Here is a 19,159-nt window from a genome sequence, read left to right as displayed (position 1 = left end):
CGGTACCTGCTCAAACTCCACCACATTTACACCAACTGTCCAGTCAGTATGTCACCGCCTCATCCCCAAACGTCTCTCTCAAAAACCTCCTCACCTTCTCAGCCCCCTCAACATCACCCCATCCTCCCCTCTCCATCGTCAACCCCACCACCTGCAACCCCTCCAGCGTCTTGACCCTCGAAAGCGCCACATAAATCTGCCTCTCCTCAAACACCTTCGACAGGTCCACAATAACCTTCTCCAACGTCATCCCCTGCGCCTTGTGAATGGTCAACGCATACCCCGCCGTGAGTGGTATCTGCGTCCGGCACGCCAGCCAGTAAGGAGGCTCATACCCAACCGCATGCACATTGCACTCAGCATAGATAGTCTCCGTGTGTCCATTATCAAACTCAACAATGGGCCAGCCTAGGCCGTACCGTCTCATTTCTTCCGCGTGTGCCGAGGCGAAATCGCTGATCAGTTTCTTTCTGAGTGTGGCGTACTCTCCCCTGACTTGGCCGAGGTAGGTTGGGAAAGTTAAGGATTCGAAGCCTACAACCTTCCCTTGGCTGCCGTTGTAAAGACCGGCTTCCACATCCAAGTTGCTGAGCAGGAGCACACGCATGCCTTTTTTCAAGCTGAGCTTTCTCTCGAAGCGGTGGTCGTCGAGACACTTGAGCGTTCCGTCGGAAAGCCGCTTGCCGTATTTGAGGGAGTCTTCCTTGCTACGCCCAGAATAATCCTCGCTACGCCCAAAATAATCCTCGCTACGCCCAAAATAATCCTCGCTACGCCCAAAATAATCCTCGCATGTAAAGGTGATAGGTGGTGTTTGGAGTTCCTGGAAAGCCTTCTCGTTGGCCTGCCTGACGTCGGCACGGAGAGGGAAAAGCTTGACGGCATTGTCAGGGGAAACGCCCGGTTTGAGGCAAGTGAGCGCCGCGACGTCGTCTGTAGAAAATGGAATTCCAAGCCGGCATTTCTGGAGGATGGAGATGAAAGTCGGATCTCTTTGGCGGTGGATGGTATTCAGATGGATGTTTTTAAATTTGCAGTGGTGCCAGGCGGTGCTGCTGAAGGCGAATTTGTTCTCCTCTCTGAAGATAAATCCGCAAGAGGCGCAAAACTTGGCGGTGAGTGGCTGCTCCTCGATACCCTCTTTCAGTGTCTGCGTTTCTCTTCCACAACTGAAGCAGTGTTCAAAGGGCTTTACGGGCGGGAGTTGGCAGAAGTCTCCGGTGACGATGATCTGAATCCCACCAAATGGCTGGGCTGGTCGCTTGCGACTACTCCGTACGTTCCTCAACAGGAAGTCGAATCTTTCAAAGAAATTGTTCTCGATCATGCTAATCTCATCTATTATGAGGGTATCTGCGGTCAGCAACCATTTCCTGGTAATTGCATGCTCTTTGGCTGTCTTGCGGAGCTCCCTCAGGGATCTCCTGCTAGAATTTGGTGTCCAGCCAGCAAAAGACCAGGTCGTAGAACCACCGATGGCTAAAGCCACGATCCCTGTCGGTGCCACGACATGAACCCTCTTGCCCAAGGCTTCGAGACGCCTGCGCACTTCGTGGAGAACGGTTGATTTCCCGCATCCTGCAGACCCCGTGAAGAAGATGTTGTGACCGGCAACTGCATGGTCGACGACATCTTGTTGCTCGGGCAAGAGAGTCGGGCCAGCTTGCTCGTCTAGCTCCCCATCTAGTTGGTGCGCTCTCTTGGCATTGGTGGTAAAAGGTCTCTTGCTGCTGCCCGGTTCTCTCGCATCCTTGGAGTAAATGATCGCGTTAAGGAATCCCGGTGGTATCGCTCGACACTTGATTTGCAGCCCCGTAGTCGTTGTTGGTCGGTAGATACGGAAATCATTGCTCGGCTTGTCTTGTACACGAAGCACACCGCGGCGACCTCGGCTGAGACTGTGTTGTTGATCACTGTTTGATTGAATTAGTGGCGTGATTCTTGCGGCTGTGCGGGTTTCTTACCCGCAGATCTGGTATCTTTCCACTGACCAGCCTTTGACTGCCACGGAAAGACTCGGCTTGAGCTTGCGAGACATGGTTGCTGAGAAGGTTTTGATGGTGTTGAAGAGAAGATGTGCTTCATTTAATCGTCGTTGTGATGTGGCGTTTTTGCTTGAATGGTCAGGCCAGTCCGTGTATTGGTGGCCGAGTCGATTGCTGCCAGGTGTTTCGTTCCAAAAGAGGGTTAGGGGTATAGCAAATGCGATGCTTATTAGTGCGATTCGATTGGTCAACTGGTGTAAAATCATTCTTGACGTAGGTAGGGAGGTGGGTAAAAGAATGCTTGCGCTAGATTCTCTACAACGGCAGTAACATGAGTCGACCCGTCCAAGACTTAACCCTGTGAAAACCCAGGATAGTGACCGCCCACGTTCATATTATTCCCAAACCCCATGTCGGTATCACCGACGTTCATCAGCCCAAGGCCTGTCTGCCAGTCGCTACTAGTATCATACTGAGGCACAAACCCAGCATAGGTGGCTGGTGGCCCTGGCTGGAACTGGAAACTATTGTCCACGAACCCAGAGTCGTCATCGTTTGTGTCTGGCGTGAATCCACCCATGCCCGCGAGGTTCCCAGAGAGGAAGCTATGGTCGGCGCTGGGAGCGGCTGACATTGGGGGTGTCTGGTAGGTCGACGCGGGCGCATAGCTGTATGGAATATTCAGAGGTACCATCTCAGGCACGATCTCGGGTATAAAGCTCATTGAAACAGCTGAACGGTCCGCAGAGACAATATTATTGCCCCTGGCTTCCCATTCCAGGAAAGCCTTCTGAAGCGCCCCTTCAATGATTTTCGGTATACTGTCCATCCTCAGTGCTTCGTGTGGCGCAATCGGTCGCTGAAACTGCGCCTCCGCAGTCTGCGTAAAAAGGCTCGGCAAGGTGCGGAGAAGAAAGTGCTGAAAGTGCATGCTGGATTGGGCCTCGGATGATATTGGGCCCATATCTTCGGCGACTTCGGGATCTGGCATCAAAATCAGCGATCTAACCTCCCTTTAGGCGAGTGTTGGATCCTGATGGATGCACTCACATGGCGACGATGGTATTTCCTCGTTAGGGAATAGAAGCTGGTATATCTCTACCCACTTCTCCTCGTCTGTCTTTCGCCGGGCATTGTGTTTTCGTGATTTCAGTTGCTTTTCTTGGAGGGTTGAAATATCGCAAGGCGGCGGACCGGGAACGAGCTCACACCCCTGTGGTGACATCTCATGGCCCTGCAATTCTTTGAAATCCCCAAACATTTGCTTGCATCGTTGGCAGTGGATCTTGTAGTGACGGCGATAAAGATGCTCTCTGGATAGGGTTTGTTAGCCTTTGCTCACCGTCTCGAGACCAGAGCCACCTACTTGAGTCTGGAGATGGTTCCCCATGATCTGACGGCGCACACTTCATGTTCCTGAAGGCTGTACTTGTGTGGATCATGCTTACGGAAGGGGCATGCAAATCTTTTTGTGGATAAAGAACTTCGCTTAGACAGCGATGAACCAGGCCGCTGCCCCTCACCGTCGTCATCGTCCTCGTCCTCATCATCGATTGGATAGCGCCCGCCAGGCCGCAGGTTCTTGTTTTGCCTGGAAGAGGTCCCCTTTCGAACCCTCCCCGTCGTGTCGCGGTAGTGCGGGGAGCTGCTACTTCTTCCTGCCTCGCCCACACACTGCACAATAAGAGCATTCCAGCCATGATTATAGCGCGTCCAAAGTGCTCCCATGCCAAGCTCTACTGTTTGGTTGAAGGTCGATCTCCATGTCTTTGCTGCTGCAGACAAACCGTCATGTTCCAACCAAGAGTCAGTGTCCGACATGCTGTCTTCCGACACTGTCTCACTCGTGCTGTCATCTAGCCACTTGGCGTTGTCCTTTGCGTGGCTTGAGAGTGTACTGGAGCTTGTGTGTGGGCGGATCGAGGATAGCGGGCTCGCTCGAGCAACAAGTACATGTGCGGGAAGGTGACTAGTCGTAGATGGATCTTGAGTTGGGCTCATTACTGCTATGCCATTTCTGTTGGCAATCAGGTTTGGGCGTGGCGGGGTGTTGCCTCGGCGCTGGTCAGGCTGAGGCGTAGGTGCCCTTGGAAGGCCGCTATCAATGCGACGAAGATTTCCTCGTGCTGTTGCGTTTCGAAGAGCGATGCTAGGAGCAGGGCGGGCTTTAGAAAGAACAGCTGGTACTGAGGAGGGTCTCGCAATGCTGTCTCCAACGGTTGCTGATGGCATTGGTGCCGAAGACTCTCGAGCAATCTTGTCCGCAATCAGTGATGAGAAGCTTGATTTGGCCAGATTTGAAGAAAAGGGGATGTCAAGGTTGGATGACATGGCCAGAGACATGTCGTCTACCGAGCGTGGTAATTCTCGGTGACTAGCGGATGACGATTCAGGTTGTGAGATAGAATCGACCTCTGTAATCTCATCTGGGTCCTGTCGAGCATAACGCTGCGGCAGCACGCTGCTCACATCCCTGCTCACATCTCTTTCCACCCGCTTTTGGGCAAGGTCATACGCCATGAGGGCAACTTCCTCCGCTTCCATCACTGCACTGTTTCCGAAAAACTCAAGGACATCTTGTAATGTGGAAGCTTCTTCGGCATCGAGAAGTCGGCCGCTGTTGCCCTCGTCCCACATGAAGCGCAGTTTTGCTCCTTGCGCTGTCTCCTCCTCTGCCACCAAGGCAACCCATGCTTCTTCTACCTTTGGTTGCTGAAGCAAAGCCTTGATGACAAGGGAGTGCTGCCATTGCACCCGCTCTGAGCCTTCGTCGTAATGATTCCCAACGTGGTCAAGGTAGTCCGTACGGGATCTGAAGAGGGCAGCGCAGAAGCCGCAACCCCAGGCAGCTCGTAAGGGAGAGTAACGTGCTGGCTGGGGAAGCTCATCTGTGGGCTTAATTCCATGCACGTCACTCTCGTGGTCCCAGAGCGAAGCGGCCCGTCGAAACACTGCAGAACAGGTGCTGCAGGCGTACACCTCACGCTTGTCATGGTAGTCATTTTCGTGCAGCCTCCACTCCTCCTTTGTTGCAAAGGAATCACTGCAGAAGGTGCAGAAGTAGGGGTTTTCTTCCTTGATGCTGTCCTGCCTCTTGTACGAAGGGCTGATGGCTGAGATGGGAGACTCGATCAAGGACTGACGAATTGACTGCCGAGTAGAGGCCGAGAAGGTCGAGAATCTTTGAGAAAAGATGCTTGGCACTGCAGAGGACCTGGCCGTGCTGGCTGAAACGAACGAGACCCACGAGTGTCTGCTCGGGTCGTCATCGGCTGGCGTTTCTTGAATGGGCGTTGCCACAAAGGTGTTTTTGCCCACCCCAGGTGTCAAGGTGGGAAGAATGGGCCGGCTACCGGCGGCATGTCTGATGGCGCCGCTTCGTCTTGGTAAGGCGATGCCAGAGACTCCATCCAGAGCGGCGCTGGATCCTTGGGGCGCCTCTCGGCTGGCTTCATTGGAGTCCATGATGTCTGCCTCGTTCTGTGCTGCGCTGAGTTCAACACGGAGAGCTGACAACGAAAGCGCGGAGAGTGTGACTCGAGGGCGGGGATTCTCAATTGCCGGGGTTTAAGACCAGTTGGTTGACTGGTTTCACTTGGCCCCCGAGCAAGACAACACCTTTACACAAGAGCACCGTCAAACTGCCAGGTACACAGGCCCGGGCAAGGCAACCATGATGTATGCATCCATTATATGAAGGAGGGCAGTGTGTCCTCGCAGGGCTGAAAAGGGGGTCGGTGAAGAGGGCCGCTTGTCGCAGCTGCGCACACTGTTGGGGGTCAGACTCGCTTGCCTATCACGTCGTAGTGGGCTTGGGGGTGCAATCACGCCGAACAACTGGATCGTGTTGGGGGCTGTAGAGGCCGTGGCTGACGTGCTGATTGGTTGAAGACACCGTTGTGAAGATCGACCCCAATTACAGGACCCCCTTGCTGGTGGTGGTGGTGCCGTGCCTGCAGGCTGCCTCTTGACGACCTGCCTTCATTACTGTGCTGATGAGTAGTCAGCCATAGGCTCTACTTGGGTGCCCCCAATCTCCTGATGTCCAGTGCATGATACACGACGGTATACTGGAAATAATACCTGCTGTGGCATCTGGAAGTTCTGCTATCCGTATGCTGTGTCGCATCCCGTTGTCCGTGCTGAATGAAGCATGGTCGATTTGTGAGGTTGCGACGAGATGTGAAATGTCAGCTCGAGGTGCATACGACCAACGTGACCAAGACGAAAAGGACATTAACACCAAAGCTCGGGATGCGGTGTACCAGATAGCCCGCCTCGCATCATACGGTAGGTACGAATATCACAGCATATTTGCTTATCCATCCATCCATGGCCATGTTTGCTGGAGGCATGCACACAGCTATAGCTCGACGCAGCTCGCATTTGGGCCTTTGAGAACGGAAAGAGATATCGGCAAAAGGACCAATGATCAATGATGGACTTCCTGGTGGTAATCAAGGCCGTAGGGCTGAGACAACTTCGGTCCGGGGGATCCGATCTGGGGTAGCACAGGTAATGGGATGCGACAGTTCCTTGGTTGATAGTGGCTGATGAGCCCTGTGGAGTTGGCGCCGAGGAGGGGGCAGTTGTGTGGCTGTTTTGTCGGCTGGCAGTGTCGTTTTGGAGAGTGGCCAAAAAATAATGCCTAACTTCCAAGGCTTCCATAAAAGTAGAGGCGCTGAAAAGCCAAGACCAGCGACGGGCGCGACCCCACACCGCATGGCTCGTGCGCGACAGCTTGCCGCAAAAATTTCAAAACTTCAGAGTGCTCAGAAAAAATATCCCAGCTCGCTATCGACAACACGCCGACTTGGACTGGTGGAATTGATCAATTGCGCAAGGTACTCCCGCCACCAGCGCATTTCCTCCGTCATCCACAGTTTCAGAGAAATCAATAGTCACAATGGTGGCCGTCAATTATCTGCTCTTCGAGAGCGCCGTCGGCTTTGCCCTCTTTGAGGTCGTGCACCAGGCCGACAGTGTTGGTCTGCAGCTCCCCGAGGTGAAGGAGGCCATGACCAGCCTCGACAAGTTTGGCAAGATGGTCCAGTTGCGCAGCTTCAACCCATGGACGTGAGTTTATCGAATTACCAGCACTCCGAGCGACGCGCGCTTGCAAAAACAAGAGTTTCTCCCCCCACTAACCACCAAGTCCAACAGCTCTGCCGCCCACGGTTTGGAGGCCATCAACCTCGTTTCCGAAGGCATCATGCCCGACCACCTCAAGAACACCCTCGAACTCAACCTCCCCCAGACCAGCGGAAAGAAGAGCAAGATTGTTTTGGGCGTCGTCGACAAGAGGTTAGCAGGCGAGATCACCTCTGTCTTCACCGGTGTCCAGTGCGAATCCGCCGAGACCTCCGAGGTCGTCGCTGCTCTCCTCCGTGGCATCCGTGTCCACGCGGGTAAACTCCTCAAGGGCCTCCAGGAGGGCGATATCAACCGTGCCCAGCTCGGTCTTGGCCACGCCTACTCCCGCGCCAAGGTCAAGTTCAGCGTCCACAAGAACGACAACCACATCATCCAGGGCATTGCGACTCTCGACGCGCTCGACAAGGGTATCAACCAGGGCGCTATGCGTGTCAGAGAGTGGTATGGCTGGCATTTCCCCGAACTTATCCGCATTGTCTCCGACAACGGCACCTACGCCAAGATGGTCCTCGCCGTTGGCAACAAGAAGACTCTCACTGACGAGAGCGTTGACGAGATCGCCAACGTTCTCAACCAGGACCAGGACAAGGCCGAGGCCGTTATCCAGGCCGCCAAGGTCTCCATGGGTCAGGACATCAGCGAGACTGATCTTGCCATGATCAAGGACCTCGCCTCCAACGTGGCCGAGATGGCCGACTACAGACGCATCCTCGCCGAGTCCCTCGACAAGAAGATGGGCGATGTTGCTCCTAACCTCCAGGTCATCCTCGGTACTCCCGTTGCTGCCCGCCTTATCTCCCACGCCGGTTCCTTGACCAACCTCGCCAAGTACCCCGCCTCTACCCTCCAGATTCTCGGTGCCGAGAAGGCTCTTTTCCGCGCTCTCAAGACCAAGGGCGCTACTCCCAAGTACGGTCTCCTTTACCAAAGTTCTTTCATTGGCAAGGCCGGTCCCAAGGTCAAGGGCCGCATCTCCCGTTATCTTGCCAACAAGTGCTCGATCGCTTCCCGTATCGATAACTTCAGCGAGAACCCAACCCGCCGTTTCGGTGAGGTGATGCGCGACCAGATCGAGCAGCGCCTCGAGTGGTACGCCAAGGGCACGAAGCCAATGAAGAACATTGATGCCATGGACAAGGCCATCAAGGCCGTTATGGACGACGATGAGGGAGGCATGGACATCGACTCTGAGCAGGTCGACCACATGGCTCCCAAGGAGGATAAGAAGGACAAGAAGGACAAGAAGGACAAGAAGGAGAAGAAAGACAAGAAAGAGAAGAAGGACAAGAAGAGGAAGAGCGTCGGTGCCGAGGACGTCGATATGGTTGACGCGGCGGAAGAGCCTTCCAAGAAGAAGAAGAAGAGAAAGTCTGTGGCTGCTGAGTAAGAAAATGTGCATTTTTTCTGCTTTGCATTGCTGTGCTGGACTGGTTGGCTGAGAACGGGGGGCTCTGAACATTGCTTGAAAGCGCGAGCCTCTCGTCTGGTTTGGCTGGTCATCTTCTGTCTTTTGATCATGTCCTTTTTTCCTTTTCTCATTTTCTTGGAGTTCTATGGGTTTCTCGGGGCAAAATCTTTGGCAACTGGAGTTTTCGGGGATACTCTCGTGTGTAGTAAAGCTTTTTTTGTAGACGCCATGCTCTCTTCCTGTGTTCCTTCTGATGTAACATACCCGTCGCAGACACACGCAACACACATGGTCATGGAGACGAAAACAAGAATGAGTTTTAATAAGTTTCAGAATTTTGACCCTCGTTGGCTAAATCCGTTGTGATGTGGAACTGACGCATAATTATTGATCATGACCCCAAATCAGAATATTACTTCGCCGCAGTTTCCATTGCGCCCGTTCTCGATGCTAACACTTGAAAAAGGTCTTGTAAAACGCCGCACGCCTGGCCTGCGGTTTCCACGCGCGTCCCATATCTGACCATATGCACAGCAACTCCCTCCCTCCCTCCACGGTCTACGCACCCTCACTCCCAAACTCCTTCGTCCACTCCTCGTTCCTCTCCAAGTCCACCTGCGACACTGTCGGCCTACTCGACTTGATAGCCCTCAAAAAGTCCTTCTTCTCCACCATGGGCTCCAACAGCTCCTCCCCTTCCACCCCCTCCCACGTCATCTCTACCGCCTCCGGATCCCCGGGCGAGCAGGGCGTCATCCTCTTCTTGCCGTCCACCATCACCTTCTTGAAGTGCGTCGCCTGCTGAATCTTTCTGACCGGCTGCATCAGCGCGTCTTGAACAACGATGCTGATGTCGGAACCCGAGTAACCCTCCGACGCCCTCGCCAGCTCTCTAAAATCTTCGGGTTTGAGCGCCGTCTTTGTGTCCCCAATGGCAATGCTAAACATTTTTGTCCTCGCGGCCAGATCTGGTAGACTGATGTGGACTCGTCTCTGGAAACGACGGCGGATAGCAGCGTCGAGTTGCCAAGGGATATTGGTCGCGCCGAGGATGAGAACCCCCTTGCTGTCTTTGCCTACACCGTCCATCTGGACGAGCATCTCCGTTTTTATTCTCCGGGAGGCTTCCGACTCGCCTTCGCCGCGGGGGCCGCAGAGGGCGTCGATTTCGTCAATGAAGATGATGGATGGTTTGTTCTCGCGGGCCATGGCGAACAGTTGCTTGACTAACCTGTTATCGTCGTTCGTCAGCAAACTGCCTCCTCTTCTAGGGGTAAAAGATAGTAGAAAACATACCTCTCACTCTCACCCATCCACTTACTCACCAAATCAGAACTGCTAATACTAAAAAACGTACTCTTCGCCTCGGTAGCCACCGCCTTGGCCAAATAACTCTTTCCCGTCCCCGGCGGCCCATAGAGCAAAATCCCCTTCCAAGGCTGCCTCTTCCCCTGAAACAAATGAGGAAACTTGATCGGCAACAAAACCGCCTCCTTCAACGCCTCCTTCGCCTGCTCCAACCCAGCAACGTCATCCCAGCTGACATTAGGTCTCTCCTGCAAGATGGCGCCTGCCAGCGCCGACCTCAGCTTCTTGCTATCCTCATCTAGTTCAGGCGCACCATCCTCCCCCGCCTCCTTCCCTTTTGCCGTCCCGGCGGTGGAGGAGCCGTTCGCGCCGACGAGGCCGGGTTTTTTCTTCTTGGACTCGGCGTCGGCGAGGTGGGCTTTGAGCTTTTCGGCGCGGTCCATGTACTCAGCTGTTTTGGCGCGGATCATGTCTTTGGACTTTGGGTTCTTTTCCCACTTGAGGGCCAGCATGAAGAGCTCGAGGGAGGCGTAGTAGAGCTGGTAGGCTTTTTCATATTGGGCTGCGTTGTCGGCGTCGATGGCGGTGCGGACTTGTTTGATGGCGCGGTCGAGGAAGTCGGTGTTGGACATGGTGGGCGAGGGGCTACCACCGAGGCGGGGTTGAGGTCGTTCGGGAGTAGGTTTGGTTTGTGAGGAGGGGGGTCGGGGGGAAGGAGAGATGTTGTTTTGGCCCGCCCGTGGGGGTGATGCGATGGTAGGCAGCGGGTAGTGGCAGATGAGCGCCGCTGTCGGCGGGAGGGTGGGAGATGGGATTGTAGAGATTGAGGATAGCAACTGTCTGGAGGAGGGCGCCGGGTTATTATGTTGCAGAAAGACAAATAGTTGGGACGCCAGATGTGGTGACCGAAGCGGTGCGGACGTGGTTGATGAGGGGTGTTTGGAGTTTGGTTTTAAGCAAGGCACGAAGTCGAGACCTCGTCAGTGGTGTCTTGGCACGTGGGCTGAAGAAGCTCGCAGCGTCCTGTTCATCCCACACTGGCTTCTGCAGGATTCAGTAGTTGGCACCTGTAATCCAAGGGTTCAAAATCGAAAGAAAAGGCAGTCCCTACCAAACTCTCCCGGGGCTGCAGTAATGGTAAAGGCGAGCATTGGTCTTGTTAAAGGACAAGTTGATACCTGCGGGGTCTGTGGTTGATGCTGCGGGGTGCTCCGTGTTAGTGTAAGCACACAAAGAGGCAGTAAGCATTAACAGCCTGCACATGTCATCTCCCATTTCCTTCGACAGAGCTCTAGGTTGCTTCTGATTGTGTACATACATACAAGAATATACCTCTACATTCATTTGATCTTTTCCTGCGACCCGTCATCGTTTCGAGTGCTGAGTAACTAGCAGGCAGCATTTTGCGGATTCTCATTTGCGCCAGCACCCCACTTTTCTCAACACTGCCCAACTCTCGTCATCACAGCGGCTGTTGAGGCGAAGATATCGGCTTGCTCACCTTATCCAATCCGTTCCCAGGGCCATTCCTGAGGTTATCCCGGACAAGAAATAGTCAACATGGCTGATATCCAACGTCGGCTTCAGGCCCTCTCTGAGGACTACGCCAAGCTACAAAAAGGTACCCCCCCATTCACCGTCATCTGTTCGTCCACAGCTTGCTAACATCTGTCTCTAGATCTCCAAGACACAGTAACGTCTCGGCAAAAGCTGGAGGCTCAGATGCAGGAGAATTTGGGCGTACAACAGGTTCGTGTCCCACCATGGAGATCGGCCAGGATGACATTGACAACAGAACAGGAATTCGAGAAGCTCAAAGACGGCGAGACCATCTACAAGCTCATCGGGCCAGTGCTCTTGAAGCAGGACAGGACAGATGCGGAGAGCACGGTGAAGGGGCGGTTGGAGTTTATTGAAAAGGAAATGTAAGTTATATCTCTGCCATGTTGGTGGCTATCTGGAGACTGACTTGGGATACAGCACGAGACTGGAAGGCCACATCAAGGAGACGCAGGCCAAGATGGAGAAGAAGAAGACCGAGATCATTCAGGTTCAAACCAGTGCTCAGGCTGCCGTTGGTGCTGGCCCTCAGGCTGTCAAGGGGCGCGCTTAAACTTGTGAGAATAAAAATACCGTGTTTCTTGCAATAGTTGTTTTTGGTTGTGTATGACCACAGTGCAATTTTGACGAGTATAAGTGAGTTGCGACATATCATTATTCATTACCCTTATTACCACATAATCCCAAACCTATCAGTCTAACTGTTCATGTATCTATCTAAGACGGTCCAGCCATTTCCCCCAAAGCAACCCGATCTATCCAAACCCAGAATGGAGATTTGTTAATGTTACAGTCCACCAAAAGATATTACAAAAGACATAATCCTCCCCTTCCTTCACACCCTCCCGGTCATGATCTCTAGTTCAAAGCCATAATGGTAAACCCCCACGGCAAGCCCATATTCCCATACGGCCTGCTCCCCATCTCCCAGTCAACCTTCTCATTCGTCACCACCTGCTCAATCTCAACCTCATTCACCACCTCTTCTTTTTCTTGCTCGTCAATAACCCCCACAATAAACTCCACCACCGCCTCAACGGTATAACACTCCCCCAACAAACCCCCTTCCTCGATCCTTTCCAGCACACTTCTCTTTTGCTTGCTCTGCTCAAACAACCTCAGCTCTCTATCCACCACGCCAGCAGTGATGTCCCCATGTTTGCAGAGGTGCTCAAAGATGAGAACTAGCCCGGTGACGGCCTGGATATAAAGAATGGTTTTGGCCTGGTCGTCAAGGCCGGAGAGGAGGGCGCCTGTTGTGTCGAAGAGGATGGGGAGGGTTTCCTCTGGGAGGATGGCGGACAAGAGCTGAGGGAGGGAGGGGGTGATCGGACAGGAGTAGATTTTGGTGAGGGTGGTCACCGCGGTGGCGAGGAGGGTGGGGTGGTATTGGGGGAGGGAGAGGTGGGTGTGCGTTAGGGTCAAGGGGGAGAGGGCTGTGAGGAGGGCTTCTATGGGGGAGGTTAGTAAGCCTGGGTGTTGATGGATACGGGGAGAAGGGGGCACTAACGGTGGAGTTTGGAGGTTGGTGGGCTTGATGGCCTTTGGTGGGGGAGTGAAATCGCCATGGTGATGGTGGTATATGTGGTACTGAAGGAATAGTTTGTGTGAAGTATCTCGATAGTACTCTGCAAGTAGGTATGATGAAGTAGCTTGATGATTGTTTACTTATCAGGTAGATATTGTGAGATGGACGCCTTTATATAAACAAAAAAAGTTCAAGATCAACATTTACGAAACAAACAGTGGCAACATCAACCCTTTAATACCTACACGGTACTACCCAACACCTCATACAAAACCAAGCGGACAGGCCCGGCATAGGCGGTCATATTACCAAAGATAGGAAAAACAATTCTCTTGGCTCCCTGTAACGGGTCGGGTCTCTCTCACCACGGCGCGAGATGAGGCACCAACTCAACGCTTCTTTTTTTTTTTTTCGTGGCAAGGCGCAGTTGGTGGCACTTCCGCCCCTTCAGACGACCAGGAGGGTTGCTGGTAGCGACGTGTAACCCGTCCTCGCTATATCACCGCCCTAATTTCCGACCCGACATATTCCGATTACGTTTTTGCGTGGTGTTCAACATCAGAATTTGTCAATGCCATCGACAATGGTTGATGGATGGATGTTTGGCCTTGATTGAAGATGCTCGGCATTCGGCCCTATCCGCCCGAATTGTGACCAAGAGATATCGGCCGTGTTCTTGGCAAAAAGTTCTGGCATCGCGATCAGCTGCAGTTGGATTCAGGTCTGTGTGTAATTTTGTTGACTGGTTTTTCTGATGAAATCCAGGGTATTTTCCGTTATTCTCCGAAGTTTGATAAAATCTCAACAAGCGGTCAGAAGAAAATATCTCACCAAACTCGGTCTCGCCAACAAGATGCCATTCTCTTGACACCATCGAATTTTTGTAGCTTCGCCTTGTCCAACGCTCAGCTCAAGTGCCAAGCCATATCCGTGCGTTGCGCATCGGTCTGATCCACAAAGAGTCTCACGTGATACTCTCACGTGTAACGTTCGCCTCACTGGGGGCCCGTGCATGGCTTGGCTTACTTGGCTGATCTTTGCCCCGCCAGGCGGCCCAGGGCAAGGATGGTGGGGTGTCGCGTTCTCTTGTTCGAGATACATCCAACCAAACAGGTCAACTGCAGCTGTTCTACCAAATCACAATGGCTTCAACGCCAAACATGGACAGCGACCGGCCGTTATCGGTTAAGGAGCTCACAGACCTGGGTTTGCAATATGACTTCCTGCCCCAGCTCCCCCTCAACCGGTGGTACCGGGCGGCTGAAGTTGTCTACCGGGAGGTCAGTCGAGAATCCCACCATGGCGTTCTTCCAGTACTGACATGTGCTCTGTCCAGGCCACCCACTACCTCCGCGATGGGAATACTCCCCAGGCCTTCATGATGTTCCAACGATACTGCGATCTCGTTATGTATAAGCTCAGAACACATCCCGATATCAACCTTCCCGAATCCCGGCCTCAATACAAGACCCTGTCCAAACGCATCCCTGCCATCATAGAGCTGATGGAATCGATGCGGGTTGAGATTGATGAATACTACAGCCGATGGGAGGCACGAATGAGGGCTCAACGCCGGTCACAACCTCCGGCAAAGAGCACAATCAGACTGGTGGATCCAGCCCTGTCTTGGAACCACGCTTCGCCGGGGAGCATATTAGATGCCAGGTCCAATAAGGATCTCGCCATCGAAATGGCCAACAAGGAACGACTCCGGAGGAGAAATGCGACTAAGATGGCGCCTTCTCGGTCGTCTCGAATAATTTCAGAAGATGAGTTGCAGCGCAGGAATATGGAGGCAGTTCGAAATCAGTTGGACCGATCGTATAGGACATCAGACACCAATGACCGCTTACAGTCGACCAACTATTCTTACCCTTCGATCAAGCAGTCGGCTTCTCTTTCGTACGAATCCGCTCCTCGACGCCCGAGTCCCCCCCCTACTCGGCCCATGCCACCACGACCTCCCAAGCAACTGCCCGAGCCATCCCGCCCTCCCTCCGTTTCACCCCCTCCACGGCCCAGGAAGGAACTGGACACTGAAGCATGTGTCACAACGAGGTCACAATCTCCTGTTAGACCGCCTAAAGAAGCCCTCGAGCCCGTACCTGAGCCCAAGAGAAGGTACACATTTAAACCTGAGAAGTATTTAGAGAACGGTGACCCGATCCGTTCAATCTTTTTGCCGGAGTCGCTTCGGAGACGGTTCCTCGCTATTGCCGAGCCAAATACCAAAAGAGGGCTCGAAATGTGCGGCCTCCTCTGCGGCGCCAACATCAACAATGCCCTTTTTATCACACACCTTGTGATACCCGATCAGGATTGTACCGAGAACACTTGTGATACCCGAAACGAAGCCGACATTTGGGAGTTTTGTGACAAGGAGGAGTTGATACAGATTGGTTGGATCCACACGCACCCGACGCAAACATGCTTCCTCAGCTCCCGCGACATGCATACACAGGCAAGTTACCAAGCTATGTTGTCTGAGAGTATTGCCATCGTTTGCGCCCCACGATACGAACCTTCCTGGGGAGTCTTTCGGTTGACCAACCCACCGGGCCTACCGGAGATGCTGAAGTGCCGAAAGACGGATCCATTTCATCCGCACGATGTCCCGGGCGATCAACTTTACGTGAACGCCCTTCAGCCTGCCGGGCATGTCATCGAAGCGGACCTCAATGTCGACGTTTGCGATCTTCGGGGAAAGACATAGAACGGCTGGAGGGGCGACGAAGATGATGACGATGATGACGGGACTTTGACCGTCAGAGGTGATGCTCCCGACGATGATGACAATACCACCATCACATCTGGATCATATTCATGCGGTATTGGTAACATCCGGTCACGCTGGGTGGTTTTGGTCATGGCAATAGTCCCGATTATTTCGATATGCTACAGACGCTTTTTCCGACAGCACTAGCGAGGGCGTTTAGGGTTGAAATTTGGCTTTGGGGGATAGGGGCATCAATGGTGATTATGAAGCGATGATATGAGTTTCCAGACGAGTTGACAACATTAGAGAGCTAGATAGAGGCGACTCGAGCGAGTGTAATAAAGCATCTGCATTTATGGCCTTTTGATTATCTTTTCCAATGCTGGATTCGATCAGGGGTCCAGGCATGAAGGAAATGTGGGCCTGCTCGGGTCGGAACCAACCCGCGAAGTCTCGGGTGCCTTCCGAATGCCTGGTTCATCGGCATCAACATCCAGCGTTGCGGACTTTCGGGCTATACGACTGAGAGGTGTGTCTTCAGGCGTGTTGACTTTTAATGTGGATTCTAATTGGCGTAAACCGAATTGCAGAATCTCAACTTGGACGCAGAGCAGAAAGAAATCTTGGCATTACACACCAGCACCTGCACCGAAGCTGCCTACCCTGATTAGACTGCCAACCCGGGATGGATCCCGAACACCGCAACGAGCGGCAGCAGAAGCGCCGAAAGATCTCCCTGGCTTGCGAGCCATGCCGGGAGAGGAAGTCTCGTTGCGACGGAGCCAAGCCGATCTGCTCCACCTGCCAGCGGCGGTCGCTGCCGCTGCATCAGTGTATCTACACGGTTGAGAATGCCAGGACAGCGAGCAATGAGGCGTGAGTTTTTCTGGTGTCCTTTGTACCTTTCCTCAAACGTTCACCCCATGTTGACCATCTCCTCAGGTACATCCGGGTTCTGCACGAACGCATCCAACGGCTTGAGCGGGCGTGTTCCGAGAATGGGATCCCCACTCCCCCACTTGATCCGAGCGAGGAGCCGGCTCCGGACCCGGGGGCCGGGCCGGGGAGGAGATCCGTCTCGGTCCAACCCGGGCCGGGTAATGGGCTTCTTACTCCTGCGATCAAAGACCACGTCCAATGCACCACTGCTACTCCCCTGCCTGTCCCGCATCGCCAGATCCTCGACCCACGCTCTCCCGACTGTGAAGGGCTGGACTCCCTAGAGAACGCCACGAAAATAACAGCAATGGGAACGGTAAGCGCCGAACACGACGTCAACCAAGCCTTTGAGGAGACGCAAGACGAGTTCTACGGCAGCTCGAGCGCGGCCAGTTTCATGAAGGAGGCTTACGGGAGTGTCAAGCCTCATCATCACCGGGTGTCCTCGTCGTTGCCGGGAGCCGGATCGGTGGTCACAACAACGGCAGCGGGCAACCTCCGACAAACCTTTGCGGCGCCAAAAGCGGATTTTGGCCCCCTGAATTTCCTGCAGCCTGATCGGTTCGCCTTGCCGCCGAGGAATGTGGCTGATTACCTCATCGGGAGGTTCTTCGACCGGGTTTATTGGCTGTATCCCTTCTTTCACAAGCCAACCTTTATGTACGCCTACCGCCAGCTCTGGCAGCCGGTTACGGGGAAGGAAAAAGGGGTGCCGGAGCCGGGGTTGGGGTTGGGGAGTGAACCTGGGGCTGGGGCCGGGAGTATCGTTTTTCATTCTGCGCTCAATACTATCTTTGCGATAGGGTGTCAGTTTAGTGATTTGTCGGCCAAGGACAGGGTCAGCGCGATAGAGACTTTTTTGGAGAGGGCGAAGAAGTTTGTGGGGTTGGATTTGATTGATATGCATAATGTGGGTGTGGTGCAGAGTTTGTTGCTTATGACGCTGCTGCTGCAGAGTACCCCTTTTCCGAGCAGGTGCTGGAATTCGCTGGGGGTCGCGGGGAGGGTGGCGCAGGGGTTGGGGTTGCATACGGAGGCGGGGAGGAGGGGGAGGTCGGAGTTGGAGAGGGAGGTGAGGAGGAGGACGTGGCATGGGTGTGTTATTTTGGATATGTGAGTGCTCTTTGTGGGGATTGGGAAGGGTTGAAGCTGATGCAGGAGCAGTATCGTGAGCATGACGTTTGGGAGGCCGACGATGACGGATGTGAATGATCTGCCGCTGCCGTCAAGGTTGGAACTGGTGGATGATGAGTGGCCCGGTACACTTGCTCAGATTGACGATGAAGTGACCACGACATCGAGGATGAACTTCTTTCTTGACCACATTCGGCAATGTCATATCCTGGGTGAGATATTGTCGAGTATCTATCTGTCACCCAAAGGCCGAGGAGCACCAAGTTCTTCGTCAGGGACCACCGGTGATGAGTCTCCGCTGTATGGGTTGGATGCCATTCTGGAGCTGGATGCCAAGTTGTCGAGACATGAGGCCGCAGTTTGCCCCGCCATGTCTTGGACAGCACCCAGTGATATTAGCGGGATGCCAGAAGACAAGAAGAAGATTATTGTCACGCAGAGAAATGTGCTTCATGCCAGGTGAGTAGCCCTGAGTCGATGGCCCCGCCGTCTGAGCTGACCAAATAAACAGCTTTCTTTATGTACGGCTGATGCTTCATCGACCGATCCTCACCCAACTTTGCTCAAATTCAGATTCTGGAACAACAGAGCCAACCTCACCGGTGAAGCAAGGACCCTTTGGTGGAAATAGAATGCTGTATGCTTCCTTTGCAGCAGAATGTGCAAAAATTTGCTTGGGATCAGCCATGGACTTGGTCGAGCTGGTTTCCAGGACTTATCAGACAGACACAACTGGAGGTTGGTGGTGGGATGGATTGTGTATGCTGAGTTTCACCGCTTCCCGTTACTGGTCCCTCTGCTGACCGTTGCTCCGCAGATGCATTCACTGGTGGCCTTGCAGTTATTGTCGCTTATCTATGTCCATCCCTCCTTGATTCTATGGATCAACGACGCCTGGAAAGATCATGGGTTCTTTGCCAGGAAATCCTGGCACACTTTGCTTCGTTCAGTATCTCTGCTCACAGGTCTCTGAAACTGCTGCAAAAGGTGCATGGTGATGTCATGGCACGCGTTGCTGGTATGTTTCAAGATGCTCTCGTGAATACTGCGGGGTTTTCACTGACATGAACACCAGAGCAAGCCGGTGACACCGACAGGCCAGTCCTTCCAACCCCGATTGCCACTGCCGCCACCCCAGCTGGCCAGGGTATCGTGTTGCCCAGGGAGGATGGCTTCAACTCAGCCCAAGCACATCATACTTCTCTGGATTTTGGAAACGGTCTCCAATGGGAAGTTCCCAGCAATGCGGACCTGAGCATGCTGAACGTGACCTCGCTCTTCAATTGGGACCAGCCTTTAGACTTCTTTACAGGTGGGTTAGGGACAGATAACTTTCAGTTGTAGATGTTCGCGGAACTGTGTTCATACAGACAATAAATAGTAAACATTACAGCCTTCTATGGCAACACCAAGTCTTCTCGCCTCTA

The 19,159-nt window shown here is 53.5% G+C and overlaps 9 protein-coding genes across 9 annotated transcripts; 4 read left to right on the top strand and 5 right to left on the bottom strand.

Annotated features, from left to right (window-relative positions):
- Window positions 1–43: 43 nt before the first annotated feature.
- Window positions 44–2,251, bottom strand: QC763_0082710 (uncharacterized protein; the record flags this gene model as incomplete). Its single annotated transcript, XM_062906136.1, has 2 exons — window positions 44–1,913; window positions 1,965–2,251. 2 exons carry the CDS (start codon window positions 2,249–2,251, stop codon window positions 44–46), a joined length of 2,157 nt encoding a protein of 718 aa, XP_062764096.1.
- A 749-nt stretch (window positions 2,252–3,000) lies between these two features.
- QC763_512940 (uncharacterized protein) lies at window positions 3,001–6,619 on the bottom strand (the record flags this gene model as incomplete). Its single annotated transcript, XM_062913846.1, has 3 exons — window positions 6,069–6,619; window positions 3,352–5,977; window positions 3,001–3,298 (listed from the first exon to the last, which is right to left on the bottom strand). Exons 2-3 carry the CDS (start codon window positions 5,448–5,450, stop codon window positions 3,001–3,003), a joined length of 2,397 nt encoding a protein of 798 aa, XP_062764095.1. The 5' UTR covers window positions 5,451–5,977; window positions 6,069–6,619.
- Window positions 6,620–6,704: 85 nt separating this feature from the next.
- On the top strand, window positions 6,705–8,815 carry nop56 (Nucleolar protein 56). Its single transcript, XM_062913847.1, has 2 exons — window positions 6,705–7,061; window positions 7,149–8,815. Exons 1-2 carry the CDS (start codon window positions 6,892–6,894, stop codon window positions 8,524–8,526), a joined length of 1,548 nt encoding a protein of 515 aa, XP_062764094.1. The 5' UTR covers window positions 6,705–6,891; the 3' UTR covers window positions 8,527–8,815.
- Window positions 8,816–8,848: 33 nt separating this feature from the next.
- VPS4 (Vacuolar protein sorting-associated protein 4) lies at window positions 8,849–11,200 on the bottom strand. Its single transcript, XM_062913848.1, has 2 exons — window positions 9,844–11,200; window positions 8,849–9,778 (listed from the first exon to the last, which is right to left on the bottom strand). Exons 1-2 carry the CDS (start codon window positions 10,485–10,487, stop codon window positions 9,106–9,108), a joined length of 1,317 nt encoding a protein of 438 aa, XP_062764093.1. The 5' UTR covers window positions 10,488–11,200; the 3' UTR covers window positions 8,849–9,105.
- Window positions 11,126–12,716, top strand: YKE2 (Prefoldin subunit 6). The gene is made up of 4 exons (XM_062913849.1): window positions 11,126–11,476; window positions 11,534–11,780; window positions 11,836–12,051; window positions 12,138–12,716. Exons 1-3 carry the CDS (start codon window positions 11,416–11,418, stop codon window positions 11,966–11,968), a joined length of 441 nt encoding a protein of 146 aa, XP_062764092.1. The 5' UTR covers window positions 11,126–11,415; the 3' UTR covers window positions 11,969–12,051; window positions 12,138–12,716.
- On the bottom strand, window positions 12,079–12,983 carry QC763_512980 (uncharacterized protein; the record flags this gene model as incomplete). The annotated part of the gene is made up of 2 exons (XM_062913850.1): window positions 12,079–12,866; window positions 12,926–12,983. 2 exons carry the CDS (start codon window positions 12,981–12,983, stop codon window positions 12,274–12,276), a joined length of 651 nt encoding a protein of 216 aa, XP_062764091.1. The 3' UTR covers window positions 12,079–12,273.
- Window positions 12,984–13,566: 583 nt separating this feature from the next.
- Window positions 13,567–15,656, top strand: QC763_512990 (uncharacterized protein; the record flags this gene model as incomplete). Its single annotated transcript, XM_062913851.1, has 2 exons — window positions 13,567–14,223; window positions 14,280–15,656. Exons 1-2 carry the CDS (start codon window positions 14,086–14,088, stop codon window positions 15,654–15,656), a joined length of 1,515 nt encoding a protein of 504 aa, XP_062764089.1. The 5' UTR covers window positions 13,567–14,085.
- QC763_0082650 (uncharacterized protein) lies at window positions 13,661–13,957 on the bottom strand (the record flags this gene model as incomplete). Its single annotated transcript, XM_062906135.1, has 2 exons — window positions 13,661–13,666; window positions 13,775–13,957. The coding sequence occupies 2 exons, from the start codon at window positions 13,955–13,957 to the stop codon at window positions 13,661–13,663; spliced, it is 189 nt and encodes a 62-aa protein (XP_062764090.1).
- Window positions 15,657–16,344: 688 nt separating the features above from the next.
- On the top strand, window positions 16,345–19,140 carry QC763_513000 (uncharacterized protein; the record flags this gene model as incomplete). Its single annotated transcript, XM_062913852.1, has 6 exons — window positions 16,345–16,535; window positions 16,602–17,711; window positions 17,763–18,191; window positions 18,244–18,491; window positions 18,550–18,750; window positions 18,808–19,140. 6 exons carry the CDS (start codon window positions 16,345–16,347, stop codon window positions 19,074–19,076), a joined length of 2,448 nt encoding a protein of 815 aa, XP_062764088.1. The 3' UTR covers window positions 19,077–19,140.
- Window positions 19,141–19,159: the final 19 nt, after the last annotated feature.

This window comes from Podospora pseudopauciseta (genome assembly GCF_035222475.1).
Source record: "Podospora pseudopauciseta strain CBS 411.78 chromosome 5 map unlocalized CBS411.78m_5.2, whole genome shotgun sequence".
NCBI classification, from domain to species: Eukaryota; Fungi; Ascomycota; class Sordariomycetes; order Sordariales; family Podosporaceae; genus Podospora; species Podospora pseudopauciseta.
This window is presented reverse-complemented; position numbering and strand designations above follow the sequence as displayed.

Excerpts from the sequence above, each read along its gene's own strand:
- VPS4 (XM_062913848.1), bottom strand. The coding sequence starts at position 10,487 with ATGTCCAACACCGACTTCCTCGACCGCGCCATCAAACAAGTCCGCACC. Across the intron at positions 9,779-9,843 it reads TGGATGGGTGAGAGTGAGAG|GTTAGTCAAGCAACTGTTCG; the intron begins GTATGTTTTCTA and ends CGACGATAACAG.
- nop56 (XM_062913847.1), top strand. The coding sequence starts at position 6,892 with ATGGTGGCCGTCAATTATCTGCTCTTCGAGAGCGCCGTCGGCTTTGCC. Across the intron at positions 7,062-7,148 it reads CGCAGCTTCAACCCATGGAC|CTCTGCCGCCCACGGTTTGG; the intron begins GTGAGTTTATCG and ends CAAGTCCAACAG.
- YKE2 (XM_062913849.1), top strand. The coding sequence starts at position 11,416 with ATGGCTGATATCCAACGTCGGCTTCAGGCCCTCTCTGAGGACTACGCC. Across the intron at positions 11,477-11,533 it reads CTACGCCAAGCTACAAAAAG|ATCTCCAAGACACAGTAACG; the intron begins GTACCCCCCCAT and ends ATCTGTCTCTAG. Across the intron at positions 11,781-11,835 it reads GAGTTTATTGAAAAGGAAAT|CACGAGACTGGAAGGCCACA; the intron begins GTAAGTTATATC and ends CTTGGGATACAG.